Raw genomic sequence first — 16,475 nt, 5'->3', positions numbered from 1 at the left:
AATAAATGATTGGATTTGGTTTGTAAAAGAGAGAACGACAGGGTGCACACTGGGTCTGTGTTGACCATTGGTGTATGCAAGGGTTAAAGTTCAAGATGTCTGAAATTTTGAATTTTGCTTCGTGGTTAAGAAATTATGCTCTGGGGTTCTTTCAACAAAGTAAGACAATTGTCAATTAAGTACATAATAGGGTGTAGACTCTCCCTTGCAGGGCATGTGTCTTGACTCCTAATTGTACTTATGTAAAGAAACAACCAACCAAGATTATTTTTTTAGGGAGCTTTTGCTAAATGTAATGCATTTTTCTTATATGAAAATACCTTGGTGGATTGGATTGCGTTGATTTCATTTTGTGTATATTATCGTATTTTTCTTAAATGCGCTTGCTGGAATTTATTAGGTGGATGCTTTTTGTCACTTCACTAAAAATGTGGACTTTGGAAGGACTTGGGTGTGCGGGTGAGTATGATACTTAGGAAATGATACTTTTTTAGACTGAAATTGCCATATCCGTTTTGGACACTCCAAATACACTAGACACACCGGGAACATGTACGTGTCCATTAGATTTTAATATGATTAATGGTGGGACGAGCCGGGGACACAATAATGTGAATTATAAATTTTAAAAGCTTTGTGTTGGATTAAAGTCTTCGAGAAATACGAGTTTACATATCACTATAACATTATTTCCATAGCTCTTCGGCTATAGTTCCTATCTATTTTTTATAAACTTTTTTTAGTTTCTATGCGAACAGGAGGTGAATTGAAGTGATAGTAATTGGAGCATTGCTAGAAAGTTGAATTGATAGTAATGGGTTTTGTCAGATTTTAGCGGTAAGCACCTTCTGGCACGACACAATCCCTATGGATTGTCATCGGATTATGTTTACCATAGTAGGATCGTGTCGTTATAAGCTTTTGTACTGATTATATAACCTTTTGTACTGATTTGTGGTGTGCTTGGTTAGGTAATTTATTGACTATTCTATGGAATGAAGGCAACAACTCTTTGGTAGTACGTGATTTTTGCATTTGGTTTTGGTTTTGGTTTCTGTTAGGTAATTTGCACACGGAATTATGCTTTCTATCATGGTCCCTATCTCGATCAGCTTGATTTTTATCTAGGAGTTTTGGCGAAGATCCTCAATATTGAACGATGCCATTTTGAAAGTGTAGAGTTGAAGGTTAAAGTTGGACAATGCAACCATTCATTTGTTGTATCACATGCTTAATGCTGAACGATTCTATGACACGTTATTCTTACTATGGCATTATTAGTAGTTCTGGGAATCTCATATGATGTGTTTGTGGTGTTGTTAAAAACGGTTGCTAGGACAGTAATATTGGGTAAACGTAGGAAATCCACAACAATATCAGCTTGGTATTACCAGTTCTGGGGGATCTATTTTGATCTTTCTTCTCAGGCGGCGGAACCATTTTCTTTTAATTTCTTGATGTTCATATCTAAGGCGGCATGTCTATTTTTTTACTCTGTTGTTGTCTGTGTTTCCAGCCCATTTGTAATTCTAGATAGTTACAAGCTCGCCATTACGTCGCGCCGTGCCTTCAGGCACGGGCAATTTCTAGTATAAATAGTACATTTTAAACTCGGAATCCTCATGGGTATAAAAAGGAAGTTTAATAGCTACAAGCAATCCACTAGAATTGCTTCATTCCTAACTTATTCTTTTTTCTATTAGTGCAACGAAAATTCATATTTTATTCAAACATCACTAAAGTCCAATATAATTAAATACATTTTAATTGTTTATAAAGTCGTAATCTCAAAGGTTTAAAAATGACATTTGGTACAAACAAACCACTGGATACTTTTTTTATATTAGTGCAACGAAAATTCGTAACTTCTTCAAACATTACTAAGACTACTCTCGTAGCTTCTTCAAACTTTACTAAGACTACTCACCGCCTAGCAATCCTGACTCCACTCTTGGCATTAGCTGGCATCCTATCTGGTAGATGGTATTCAAATCAGTTGGGGAAAATGACGGCTAAGGACGTGTTTTGATAATTAATACTTTCCAAGGACAAGTTAAGAATATTTGTTAATATTGAAAATGTTCTTAGCGGGTATTAATTATCAAAACACGTTCTGAGCCGTCATTTTTCCAATCAGTTGCACATCTATCGGGCCGGACTTGTACTAGATAATAACGAAATTTGTAAATGTCCAAGCTCGGCCCATTAATGATGATTAGGAAAGAGAAGGATGAGTAAGTCAGAGAAAATGCAGGAGGATATTTCCTTTGAGAACGCTAGTGTTGTTTTTTCCTTGCAAGTCACTGGCGGCGGATATTTCCTTTGTCCCATTTCATGGTTCTCTTTCTTTCAAACCACTGTAGCATATTTTGGGAACATTTGTCCGGTTCGGGCTACTCAAGATGCGGAATTGTCCAATATAAATAGTACATTTTAAACTCGTAATCCTCAAAGGTACTAAAAAGGAAGTTTGCTAGCTACAAGCAATCCACTAGAATTGCTTGATTCGTAACTTCATGATTTATTATAAACAAATACAGTTGATGAAATTGGGGAGGGAACATAGAAAGTTACCCACGTCTCTCTCTCCTCCCACATACCTTCCCCTTTTTCTCTTTCCATTAAATTCTAGGTGCAAAATCAGAATTGGGAGGTTGGAGGCTTTAACAAAGATAGTTGAAGGAATTCAGAGCCCTGTGTATTAAACGGGCACAATGCTAGTTGATAAAAAAATAGATTAATATTCTTTTCGATCCCGTATTTAATACACGCTAGCATTAATCTGATTCTATGCATTAAAAGACATGTGTATAGTGGAAAATAAATTTGGATTACCACGTGACAAGAAGCATCAAATCATTTTTCTTCATATTCAACCCCCAAAAGGGGAGAAACTTCAAAGGGAAATACCTGGCAGGTGGCTCGCTTTATTATTATTTTTTTAGCCACTATGAAAAAGTGTCGTTCTTCAAATTTGGATCCCTTATTTGTCTTCTTATTGCAATTTGCAGAACCAATTTGCCCCTGCATTGTGTAGTTTTGGGTTTGAATTTTGTAACCGCAAGAAATCACCTTCTTTTTAAAAAAAATCATTTTCCATTTTTTGACAAAACACCCACTAAATTCATTTTGACCACGTCCCCCCAATTCAACCCATAGCCCCACGTCTCTCTCTCTCTCTCTCTCTCTCTCTCTCTCTCTCTCTCAATTTCCTCTCTCTCCACGTTTCTCTCTCTATTTTAAATAAATAAAAAATATCAAAAGTCTAGAAAATAAGGACTGGAGTTTTTGAGGCTTTTGGAGCTCAAACACATTTTCATAGAATATTGAAAGATATTGATTACAGTAATTAATTATAAACATCATATGTGTAATGTTTTACACACACACACACACACACACACACATATATATATATATATATATATATATATATATATATATATATATATATATATAAAATAAACCAAGTGTTCTATCTTCACATGCATCACACATACGTATTTGTACATAAGCATCGAATTGATTAAGGAAACTTTCGATCTTTTCGAAATCTAAACCAAAATTAAGCACTAATAATTCGAAGGTTTTTTTTTTTAAAGTGTGCCTTGAGGGCAAACATGCATTAAAAAATACCGCTAACTGAAAATCTCAACAAATAAACCCAACAACCATAAGAAATAGTGAAAGAAGTTAATGAGGGAGAAATTTGTTGTGCCGATACCAAAATGCCCTTTTACTTTTCTCTTCTCGCTCCTCCATTTTCCTAGCTGTTTCAACTCCAATGATTTCTCTAAAGGAAAAAAACTTGTCAGGTGGCGTTCCAGTTTCGCCCCTTAAAAAATAAGTGTTTATTTGTAATTTTGAACCTTAAAAATAATAGGCTTATTGAAATAAATAAAAAATGCAATATGGATCTCGATTGATAGATTTCGATGAGATCTATTAAACCCTACAACAAAATTAAAAAAATATTTTCGTAAGCTCATTATTTTTAAGTTTAAAAATAGGTCCTTATTTTTTAATTACTTATTTGAGAAAGTGGAGTGGGGCCTCAATACTCTCCTTTAAACCTTTAAAGCTGGAAGAGAAAAAAAAAGGATGGATAAAGGGGACTCGGAAATTCTGTAAGGCATGGACGGAGCCACGATTTATACGTAGGAGGGGTGAGTATACACAATTAAACAATTACTTAGTATTTGTTCAAATGACAACAATATTAGTACAAAATTAGTATTTGTTCTAATGACAATATTAAACAATTACTTACTCTTTTATTTAATTTTAGCCCATAGCTTTAAGTAATTGTCGTTGGTATCCTTATTTTGTTTAAAAGGGTTGGAATTAAACCTCATTAAGACTAATTTTAGTAAAAAGTTATTTCATGACTAGAAAAATATTAAAGCTATTATAATTAACTTTTTTAACAAAAAATGGAGGGGTGACGAGATATATCTCTGGAGGGGGGCGGGGCTATATAGTTTGATGATAATTTTTCTTTTTGAAATGTTAAAAATCATAGGGGGGCGACCGCCCCTATTAGCCCCTCTCTGGCTCCATCCTAGGGCGAGCTGCCCTACAAGGGTGTATTGCGACTGGTCCGGTTATTCATTTCGGCAATAGATGAGCAATAGACGGTTCTAATCACTAGGAGGTTGGATTAAATTTGAACCGTCTGTAACAAAATGGATGGCCAGATCGGCTGCATTGCAGGCTGTGCAGTACAGAATTTCCAAGTCTAGAAAAAGGTTGGTGGTGTAACTCTGAATTTAGAATTAAAACACGTGCATCGTTGGCTGGAGAATTGTATTTTGCAAGAATGCCACGTGAGAGTTTGCATTCCCAACAGATTCAGGTGGTCTATAAATAGCAAGCATTGTTACTCTTTATTCTACATCATTACGCAGAGCGTGGAAAGGATTAGAGACTGTTCTTTTTGGTTCATACCTCTTCTCTTATTCCTTCCAATTCCCATTTTCTGGTTCATTCCTTGATCTCTTATTCCTTCCCATTTCACAGCCACCCAACGCAGAAAAATGGAATTCGATTCTATCCCATCTGCTTCATTAACCTCAAGTAAGGCACCCGTTGATCAGGTCACACAACGCCGCCCTCAATCAGTTTTTCATCCTAGTGTTTGGGGAGATCATTTCCTTGCTTACACTTCTGCTGACATGGTAAAATTATTATTATTATTTTTCTTCAAACGAATGTCTTTTTTCGATCTGATTTAAATGAAATCACACAGTACTACTGTTCTAGTCCACGTAATCATGTTAATGCATGGTTATATTTGTTTTGTTTTTTGGCAGGAAGTGGATATCAACATGATGCAAAATCATCAACAGCTTAAAGAAAATGTGAGAAAGCAGCTAGTGGAAGCAAATGGTGAATATTCACAACAGCTAGACCTTATTGATGCAATCCAGCGCCTAGGCGTGGCCTACCATTTCGAAATAGAGATTGACCATGGGTTACATCAAATATATGAAACCTATCATCAAAGTGTTCACGAAAATGTCAACAATGACGAGGATCTTTACATTATTGCTCTCTCATTTCGATTACTTAGACAACATGGATATCCTGTCTCTTGTGGTAAGTAACCTTTGTCTCTTGTACGGTTAAGCAAAGTGTTTTTTTTTTTATCGGTAACGGGAGATTACATTGTTATTAAAAATAAACAATAAAAAAGAGAATGATAGGAAAAAGAAGAAGAAAGAAACGAGAGAGCTTTAGAGAATGCATATATATATTTATTTGCTGATTTCTTGCGGGGGCCCTTAAAATTACGTTTTGCATACATTGAACGGTTCGAATTTTCAAAATTTGATCGGAAAATGAAAGTCCCTTGTTTTAACAAAATGAGGGATCCCTCACTTGAAAATTCCTCTATATATATATATATATATATATATATATATATATATATATTTATATATATATATATATATATATATATAGACTATTTTAGTCTGTCATCGCTAGAACTCAGCCTACCTTTTAGCCTCAGTTTTGATAATAAGAAACAAGAAGAGAAACAAATGAATTTCATTATCATTAATTAAGGAAACAGATTCTCAAATATAGTCCCTTTTTATTCCCGACCCACTTTTTCGCAGGGCCTTTGTCTCTGTTCATTGACATAATTACTCTTTATATCCAGAAAGGTGTATCAAAAAGGAGGTCACAAGAACGTCAAAAAAACGAGCGTATACTGTTCTAACATCCACAAATAATCGTATAGGACATAATAATCTGTTATTACATCCACAAAAAAGATTGAGGGGCAAGGGTATACTGTTCTATTGTCCACTTTAGTTTGGAAAAAAATAATTGCCTTTATGACTACTTTCATCAAAGTTTATGAAGCCGCAACTACTGATTTTGTTACAATTCATATTTCTAACATATTGTTTTCCAATTGATCATCTTCCTGAATGGTTTACGCAGATGTATTCAACAAATTTAAGGACAATGAAGGGACATTTAAGGAATCGTTGATTGGTGATGTGAGAGGATTATTGAGTTTGTACGAAGCTACATTTCTGAGTGTACATCAAGAAGATATACTGGATGAAGCAATGAAATTTACCACCACTCACCTCAATTCTGCACTGCCAAACTTGAGCAACAATCCAATCGCAGCACACGTAGTTCATGCTCTATCTCAGCCCATTCACAAGGGCTTGAAAAGGCTCGAGTCAAGGCTTTACATTTCCTTCTACCAAAAAGATGATTCCCACGATAAAGTTCTATTGGATTTTGCAAAATTGGATTTCAACTTATTGCAGAAATTGTACCAGAGGGAGTTAAGCGAAATTACAAGGTGGTATAGTACAACTTGTTTATATATAATAAGCCTCTCTAAAAACTCTTCTTTTTGTCTTTTAAACAAAATACTACATTGTCGGATCATCTTCATAAGGAAATTCATAAAATGGATCATTTTCAAAAAGAACATTGAACCCGAAAAATAAGTGTGAATTTTCTGAGATAGAGCTAAAACTAGCTCTTAGTTTACAAAAAATCTGTTCCATCCTCTAGTTGAGATGAATCAAAAGAGAAAGATTGTAGAAAAGAAGAAGAAAAATACTAGTAAAGTAGAAAGAAATTGTTTCATAGACATCCAAAGCAGGGCATTAGTACGTTGGATCTTATGTTTTTCATGTTACAATTTTTGGTTTATAGGTGGTGGAAAGATTTGGACGTTCCAGGGAAACTACCTTTTGCAAGAGACAGAGTGGTGGAGATTTACTTTTGGATATTGGGAGTGTACTATGAGCCCCAATATATTCTTGCAATAAGGATTCTAACCAAAATGCTTTCCCTGATTTCCCTTATTGATGACATTTATGATGCTAGCAATGCTACCATCGAAGAACTTGTGCTCTTCACTGATGCAATTCAAAGGTCAAATTCCGTCCCCCCAACCCCCCGTGATCTTAATTTCAATTTGACCTGTTTTAATTTTTTTTTTCAAAGGTTAAAGTCAATTATCGATTCACATAGGATCTAATAACCAATCAAGAAGTAAAGCTTCCCGAGTATGGATGCTAGAACCTCACAAACCCAAAATTGCCAGAGTGCGTGCAATTGCATTCACCAATCTACGAACACATAAAAATCACAAACCCTTATTTGATCAACTTCTCTCGAAATATCTTCGATAAGAGTACAAGATTTGAATCATGAATTTGTGATGGAATATTTCAGTGCTAAAAATTGATCCACTTTCTTAAAAATGCAGTAAAATATTATCTGTTTAGTGCTTCAAATTACACAATACAACTCTATAAACTTTATCAAGTATATATTTATATGCAAATCGGAGAGCAAAAATTATTTGGCAAAAGAAAAAGGGAAAATAGAAACTTCCTTAAATGGTCAAGACATGTAATGTAAGGAAAGGTTTGATTTTTGAAGGGTCATATATCGAACTAATCGAAGATATGTCTAAGAGCAATGCATGGATATGCATGTGTACAAAAAATTCGAGGATTAGTTTTTGTGATTTTAGAAGTCAGTAGAGCTTGTCAAAAAATGTTATCAACAGACCTTTACATTGTAGAGATTTTAAAAAGCTGAAAAACAATAAAATCTAATTGTAGAAAAATTGAGTTTGAGGTACTTTTGGGTCTACTGAGTTTGACGAGATTTTCGGTCTAGAATTCAGATTATAAGCAACTTAAAAGTTGATTTTCATTCTTTTGTAGTAAATAATATATAGTAGTTTTCATTTGTCGCAACTTTTTAATCGATCATAATCTCACGCAAATATAGCTACTAGCATATATGTTCTCGACGTATGCTAGAGTATATATTAATTTCAGAATCTAAAACTAGAAGGTAAAGTTATCTAAATTTGATTCCCATACCTATCGCTATAGTAACCCTTAGACGTCATTTCCCGTAACTTATTTGATTTTCAGATGGGAAGCGATCAGTGCCTTGGATCAACTTCCGGACTATATGAAAATTGTTTATCAACAGATTTTGGATGCTTTCAACATTATTGATGATGAAATGACCAAGGAAGGAAGATCATATGGAGTCGAATACATAAAATCCGGAGTTGGCCTCGAACTAACTTACCTTTTTTTTTTATTAGTAATAATATTGAAATTTCGTCCAATACTAACTCATTGTCCTTAAAATTCCAGTTGAAAGATTTGGTTGGAGCATACTTTACTGAAGCCAAATGGTATCATGAGGGCTATGTTCCAAGTATGGACGAGCATATGGCAATTGCACTATTGAGTTGTGGCTACCAATCTGTTTCAACCATGTCCTTAATTGGAATGGGAGAGTTGGCAACCAAAGAGGCCTTTGATTGGGTGTCTAGTTATCCTTTGATTGTTCATGCTTCATCAGTGGTTTGCAGGCTCATGGATGACATGGCTGGCCACAAGGTAAGATATACAAGTTCAAGGAACAAATATCATTATCCATCACTTGCTTAGTATCTTGATTTTGATTTACAAGCCACACGCCCACATGGCCTGAAATGCTTAAATCTGAGGCACTAGTAGTTAGTATCTTACATGATTTATTATATCTCCAAGATCACCCATATAGACTTCCATTATGAGATGTGGTATAACATTACTCATGACTACTCCCCCAAACATGGGGTATTACATTGTAACCTTCTGGAAACAGGTTGCGAATCTATGACATTCGATCCTTGTTATCCAAATATACATAAGTGCTTGCCTAATGAATTTTGATGACACCTGATCATGTCTCGAGATTTGAGATTCCAACCATGCATGTTAAATGCTGTCAATTAATGAATTAGGACACAAAAACGTAACAAATTACTACTACCTCTTTTCCATTCTGACATTTGTGGTGGTGCAATTACAGCATGAGCAAGAAAGAGGTCACCTAGCCTCCTCAATTGAATGCTACATGAAACAATACGGTGCAACAGAAGAAAAGGCTGTTGTTGAATTCCAAAAACGAGTTACAAATGCATGGAAGGACATGAACTCAGAGTGCCTCCACCCAACCCCTGTCCCGATGCCTCTGCTCCAGCTACCTCTCAACCTTGCACGAATTATTTATGTTTTATACAATGGTGGAGATAATTACACCCATTCTGGAACCAAGCTCAAGGGATTTGTGACCTTAGTACTCGTTGATTCTGTGCCAACTTGAAATCTCTCTCGCAAAGATTGAGTCCAAAGATCAAGTAATCTTATGTATGCTTTCCCTTGCTTAAAGAAATAAAAGAGTCTTCAAAACTATGGCCTTGCCTTTGATGAAACATGCATGCATTCAGTGGAATGCATGTTTTTGTTCATCTTAAAGCTAGGTTAGGAATCCTCTCTATTTATCGTATACAATGTATTATTTCTATAAATCAATAAAATGCATGTTTTTGTTCTTCTTAAAGCTAGGTTAGGAATCCTCTCTATTTATCGTATACAATGTATTATTTCTATAAATCAATAAAATGCATGTTTTTGTTCTTCTTAAAGCAAGAGGTTACGGATCCTCTGTATTTATCATATGCATTATATTATTTCCATCAATCAATACAATGCATGTTTTTGTTCTTCTTAAAGCGAAGTTACAGATCCTTTGTATTTATTGTATGCAATGTATTATTTCCATCAATCAATACAATGCATGTTTTTGTTGTTCTTATAGCTAGGTTAGGGATCCTCTATAATTATCATATGCAATGTATTATTTCCATCAAGCAATACAGTTGTCTTTCGCTGTTATGTGGTCCCCCCGAGTATATTTGTTCAGAAAAGCACTCAGACTTTTCAGACACTTGTTTAGCCATTATTTGTGCATAAAAAAAGGGTGTTCAAATATATATAGATTATTGGCATTCAAATTTTCTTCTAAATAACATGTCCGTATGTTTCAATAAAATTATATATATTCGAATATCACTTTTCTATGAGATTTTTGGCCTAGTGGCATCATGAGTGCACTCTTTTTTTCTAACATCAATAAAGAATCTAATTAATTTTTTATTAGCAAAAGAAATTTTTATTAATCGAGAAAAGGTACAACAATTAAAATGACAAGCGCACAAATCGTCATAACGATGAGACTACATTTAAACTATTTTGGCACCTTTTGCTTCAACAATCATATGCTACACTTGACCCCACAAAGAGAAATAAAAACCTGGGTTGGCAAGGTACCAACCAAAAAACAAGCAACCAAATGTCTCAATCCGATGCAAATTAAAAATCCGGCCTCTCCTGTCATGAGCCATAACAACTGCTCACAAGGGCGAAGGTGTTGTGAGACAACTGCAGGCAACTAACCCCACTGGCTTCAAAATTTTCATAGGGATAGTTATAGTTTTTGCCCAATTTTTACTTATTTGACCTCAATTTAAAATTCATTTCCCTAGCCCATATAAGGATCGTGTACTTGAGAAAAAAAGGTGGTCAAAATAGGATCTGCTCCCATAAAAATCCCCAAACATCTAGTTAGAGGGATTTCAGTCTTTTCTCAAAAAAGAACAAAAAGGGTTTCATTCGTTTCAAACTCTCGGCATATTTCTTGGTTTATAGACTTCTTACTTTTACCCTTATTTTACCGGTTGCTACTGTCATTGGATGACAATGAAAATGTCACAAATTGCATATTTTTCATCACAAATAATATAGGTGATAAAAAAAAAATTGTCAACTAAAGGTTGTCGAAATTTTTTACCTAGTGACGAAATCTATTTTTCATCACCTATAGTGCCTTTTGGCGATGAAAAATTTCGTCATGGAAAAATGACTTGGTGACAAAATTTCGTCACAAATTATTCCCTTTGGCTCATCAAAAGTGGCCCATTGGTGACGAAATTTTTCGTTGCAAAAGACATTCTCATATGTGAAAAAAATTCCACTTTCTTGCTCCTGCTGTGTTTCAAACCCGAGTCTCCTAGGTTTTGCGCGCAAGCTTTAACCAATTACACGACACACACTTTTCAATATATGTTTGAAATATCTAATATATAATACATACAGTTAACATTAAAATATATTTTGTACAACATTTTTAACCATTAAACATTAAAATTAGCAATTTTGATAAATGTGAAAGTCGTAGCTCTTTATGTTATTGTTCAAATCCAATTTAAATTATTTCAATCGGAGTTCTAAGCAAAGAGTTATGCCCGAAATATATTTGGTGATGAAGCGTAATTCATAAATTTCATCACCAAAGGTAACCATTTGGCGACAAAATAAATTTTCCGTCGCTGAATGATAAGTGTCAAAATAGACATATTTGGCCCTGTAATATACATTTATTAGTTCTTTATTTTTGTTATGTGTTTTTATGTTTATAGGTTGCTCGAGCTCGGTTTCCAATAATGTGGGTAAAAAGAAAAATTTATAAAAGTTCCGAATCAAAATGCAAAGTCCTTCAAAGTTGAATGGCTAATAGGATATAATGTGAAGTCCAAGGGCATTTTATGTTATTAGGGGATTAAAACACTACTCCTATATAAGTCAATGGCAGGTGGTGTTGCACTTTCGTGGAAAAAGTTCTTTTTGAAAAAAAAATCAATTTCAAGCTCAAAAATTATGTGTTTACGTAAATAATTTTTCTACCAATATGGATCTTATTTGATAGATCTCATTAAGATCTTTTAAACGGTGCAAAAAAAAATTAAAAATATATTTTTCATTTTTATTATAGTTGAGTTTGAAATTACCCTCGTTTGAAAAAAAAAAATACTTTTTTAAAAAATGAAACACCCCCTGACTGACTTCAAAAAGTTAGTTTCAGACGGACGGGGCTACAGTGGAAAGTTACGGAGAAATAAACAGTGCCCCCACCGAGACTTGTATTTCGATAGTTTTTTTACTCCAGGTTTTGTTCCATTCAAGTTATTTGAAGCTTTGTTCAATTACTCGCATTTCGATAATTCGTTTTAATTTTAGTTCTTTATAAAAAGTTATTCGTTGATATTTGATTAGTTTATATTTCTTGTTTATTTTTCATCTTATGTAATAGAAGCATGTCTCAAATTAGAGTTTCTTTTGCTTCTTATTTAATAATAAATGAGTAGTCATTTAGGTAGGGTCGCAGGGTGATTAGCACACCGTGGTTAATTCGGGCATTGCTCTTATTTTCAAACAATGAAAAAAATGATTTTAGATTGGAAAAATACTTCCCGTAGACAAATCTGGATATCGTCGGAGCTCATGTGAATGAGGGTCCAAAACTCATTTTTCGCTGCGCATGGGTAAAAACGGCGACCATAAGGGTTCGCATCTTACGGGGTATCTTTTTAAGTTTAAAGTTGAATGTTTTTAAAGAACATCGATTGGGGCAGATGAGTCCGGGCTGGTTGCAAGTGCTATGAATCCTGCGACCGTACCTTCTTTAATTTTAATTATTTGAAAGAGTACAATTAATTTCTTAGTTTTTATTAATCTCAACCAAATCGACAAGGGGTGGCTACCTAAGAGCCAGTTTAATCAGTAACAACCCGAGTTTTTAGTCAGCACACATGCATCACCGTCTCTGTGGATTCGACTTCGAACTTATCGGATATTATGCTACGTCGGTTTCCGCCCTATGCTTGGGGCAACCTATTAATTTAGGACTAGGAAATCGTCAAGCATTGAAAATGTAAAAAAGAAGACGAAAATATTTTTCGTCGCCAACTTGGTCCATTTGGCGACGAAATATTTTTTTCATCACCGAATAGTTATTTTTGGAGACAAAAACTAAATTCGTCTTCTTTTTTACTCTTCTGGCGACGAAAATTTTATTTCATCGCCAAATAGGTACCTTTGGTGACGAAAATATTTTTTTCGTCGTTAAATAGTTATAATTGGTGACGAAATAATTTTGTCGCGGAAGTTGTCAAAACAGTGACGAATTTATTTTTTCGTCGCCAAATATACTCATTTAGCAACGAAATTAAATTTTGTCGCCACTTTTACGTCATTGAACATACTTTTTCTTGTAGCGAAAAACAAGAGATTCAACTTGAGAGAAAAGATGGTTAGAGTAAACTTTTCGAATTGCCCAATGTTACTTCAGGCTGCAAAAGTTTACACTCCTCCACTCTTTGACTTGTTCCACAAAGAGTTTGACAGAGGCACAGGTTGTACATGTAAAGTGATAAAATTGGAGGTGTTAGGAGATGAAATTAGATGTGTGATCCAAAAGCATGACGAAGAAAGAGAATATGTTGTGTTGGGTAGTGTGGAACTTGATGCAATAGAAGCTAAAACTCTTACAGAAGTTCGTTGTATAGTTGTCAAAAATTTGAGAGCTTTGGAATTTTATGTGGTCATGCAATCAGAGTGCTCTCACACATGAATGTCATGGAAGTACCCGTGAAATACATATTAGGTTGATGGAGGCTAGATGCAAAGAGTTGTTCATCTAAGGGAAAAGAAGTTATGGTACGTGGAGGAGAATGATTGAAAGTTGGTAATATCGGCACGGTATAGACATATTTGTCCTAAAATGGTGACATTAGCGGCTCGGGCATCCGAAGATGATGAAGCATATAAGTTGGTGATGGATACTATTACGCTTTTGTGTGCACAAGTGGATGATATCACTCTTCCCAAGCATGGAGTTGGTGCTTCAAGTAGTGGTCCCGACATTGACATGGGATTAGATTTGATCGATCCTAATTTTAAAAAAGCATAGGGCTTGAAAAAGAAAGTGGCTAACCGTGGAATCAAAAGTGGTAAAAGACTAAAGGCTTGGCATGAGAAGATTAAGAAGAGGGCAAATGGTGTTCCAAGATCTCACTTTAGTCAGGTATTAATTAACCGTAGAATGTTATGTCACAATTATTGTTTCTTTCCTGTGATCTTATTTTTTCTACTTTGATAATAGGATGGCGAAACACCCTATTATCCACAAACGGCGCATTTATTGTCTCAAGCATCTTGCAGTACACAAGTTTCAGAGTTCTTTAATGTACTTAACTTTCAACTATTGTTTGGTTCCGATTATGATATTAAAATCTTACATTTTACAATTGGCACTTTGCAATTTGGAATACTATGTTTTGCGGGTATGTGTGAAATTGTAGAAATTTGGGCAGCCAAACGGAGCCCTTATTGGCTGAAACATTAGGAGCAACATAGCAACAAAACTACGCCGTCTTGCTATGCAGCACGGGCTACACAGCATAATCCCCGGATCCCAAGGTATTATTGCCCCAACGCATGCATGTGCGGTATGATCACTTACAGATAGTGATGTGGTGTGACGGGACAATATTACTTGGCAGATTCTGAATGCCAACAAAGTGTTAATAGGTAGTGGCGAATTCAAAAATATCCTATAAAAGGAGTCACTTCTCAAGCTTAAAGTTCATAATATTTTTTGTAATCCTACATAACAAGAACATGGGATCAGGAAAAGAATATAACAAGAACATAAAATATTTATATTAAGAAAAAATGAATGGACTAGTGTGTTTTTTGTACTCGTAATACATTATTTATATTTTTTATTTATGTTGTAGGTATGATGGCTTATGTTGGTACTTCGTTTAGATAAGTTCTCAGTGGGCGGGTTTGACTACCCGTTAGCTACAAATTTTGAATATAAGTTTTTTTATTTCAGCATTCGAAGAAACAAAAGGCAAGAATCAATACAGCTTTTTGAACTCGCAACCTCACGCGTAGAGGTGTAACCTTAGCCGTTAGTGCTAGACGTTCAATGAATTATAACTTGGGTAGTTGAATATATATTACTCCGTACTAATTTCTTTGGTTCAAAAAAATAATCCCAACAATTTTAGGAGGGTCGTGTAACCTCCTGTGCTTTAATTGAATCTGCCCTTGATAAGAGAGTACGATAAAATTTATATGCAACTGTAGGCTAACTAAAAATTTCAAGTGGGTTAACTAAAAACTCCAGGTACTAGACAAATTCCCGCCGCACCGAAAAAAAAAGAAAGAAAAGACAACTACGCTTTTATTGCACAAATTATTTTTCAAGTTTGGTTTTGGTCAATCGTTGGAGATAAGCCCAACATCATGGGAATTACATGCATCAAACTTGGTTATTTATTGAGTTGTAGGAGTCTAGTAAAGTAGTAATGCGTATCCACAAAATTTGGTCCGTCCATAACCTAAAAACTTCAAGTGGGTTAATAAGTTTCATTTACAGGTTTTGGATAAGTTATTGCTACTTCTGTAGTTCAACTTCCACACCGTGTAGTGTGGCCGATCTGATGGCTCAAATTTTCATCCTAACAATAAACGATTAAAATTTGCTGATTACAGAACAAGACAAGAAGTCAACCTCCACACACCCAAACACGGCTTCAAATACAATCACCCAATAAACAAACTACCATCAGCCATCATTTCCATCTCAGAGACCACTAGATACAAGTCTGAAGAAATGCAAAGCAATCCAGAGAAACATACCGTCCGAAGACTTCAAGTTCCGGTAGCCAGAAATCGTAGTTTCCGGAGTAATTCCATGGCATCATCGTTTCCTAGGCCTCACGACATATGTACACAGTCATCATCTCTCAGGCCTCAGCACATGTGTACGCGCTCATCATCATGTAACTCAAGACCGTTCCGAGGTGTCCGTCACGAGATTCCAGTTCTTGGAAACAGGTTGAAAAGGCACTGTGCAGACAAAGAGATCCTGAGGAGGGCATTGACCCTGCCAGTTCGTAGGCAAAGTAGGCGGTTGTGGAATTTCTGGCCGACGTCAAGCCGGCTTTGTAACATGTCAAAGACTTAGATTGCTTTTCCAATTCATTTTTGTATTTGAGGTCCACAAAAATTCAACTAGGCATAAACAGGAAGCGTAATTCCGGGTTTCTAAATTTGCAAAGATGTTCACAGGACTTGAACCTTTTTTATTTTTCTTTTTTTATTTGTGTGAATTGGCTGATATCCACATTTCCTACGTTTATCAAAGGGGCAAAAATATCAGTTACAGGCATAATTCAACATGAAGAAATTAGCAATCTAAATGAGAAACTTAACAGCAAAGCC

At 35.1% G+C, this 16,475-nt stretch overlaps 1 protein-coding gene across 1 annotated transcript; it reads left to right on the top strand.

The window, feature by feature from the left end:
* Positions 1-4,928: 4,928 nt before the first annotated feature.
* Positions 4,929-10,238, top strand: LOC131330903 ((-)-germacrene D synthase-like). Its single transcript, XM_058364654.1, has 8 exons — positions 4,929-5,177; positions 5,313-5,598; positions 6,454-6,829; positions 7,192-7,413; positions 8,433-8,574; positions 8,664-8,912; positions 9,370-9,820; positions 10,163-10,238. Exons 1-7 carry the CDS (start codon positions 5,037-5,039, stop codon positions 9,661-9,663), a joined length of 1,710 nt encoding a protein of 569 aa, XP_058220637.1. The 5' UTR covers positions 4,929-5,036; the 3' UTR covers positions 9,664-9,820; positions 10,163-10,238.
* The last annotated feature ends 6,237 nt before the right edge of the window (positions 10,239-16,475 follow it).

The sequence above is a fragment of the Rhododendron vialii genome, chromosome 6a (assembly GCF_030253575.1).
Source record: "Rhododendron vialii isolate Sample 1 chromosome 6a, ASM3025357v1".
NCBI classification, from domain to species: domain Eukaryota; kingdom Viridiplantae; phylum Streptophyta; class Magnoliopsida; order Ericales; family Ericaceae; genus Rhododendron; species Rhododendron vialii.
Note: the sequence above shows the minus strand (reverse complement) of the source record. Positions and strands in the feature narration are given on the sequence as shown.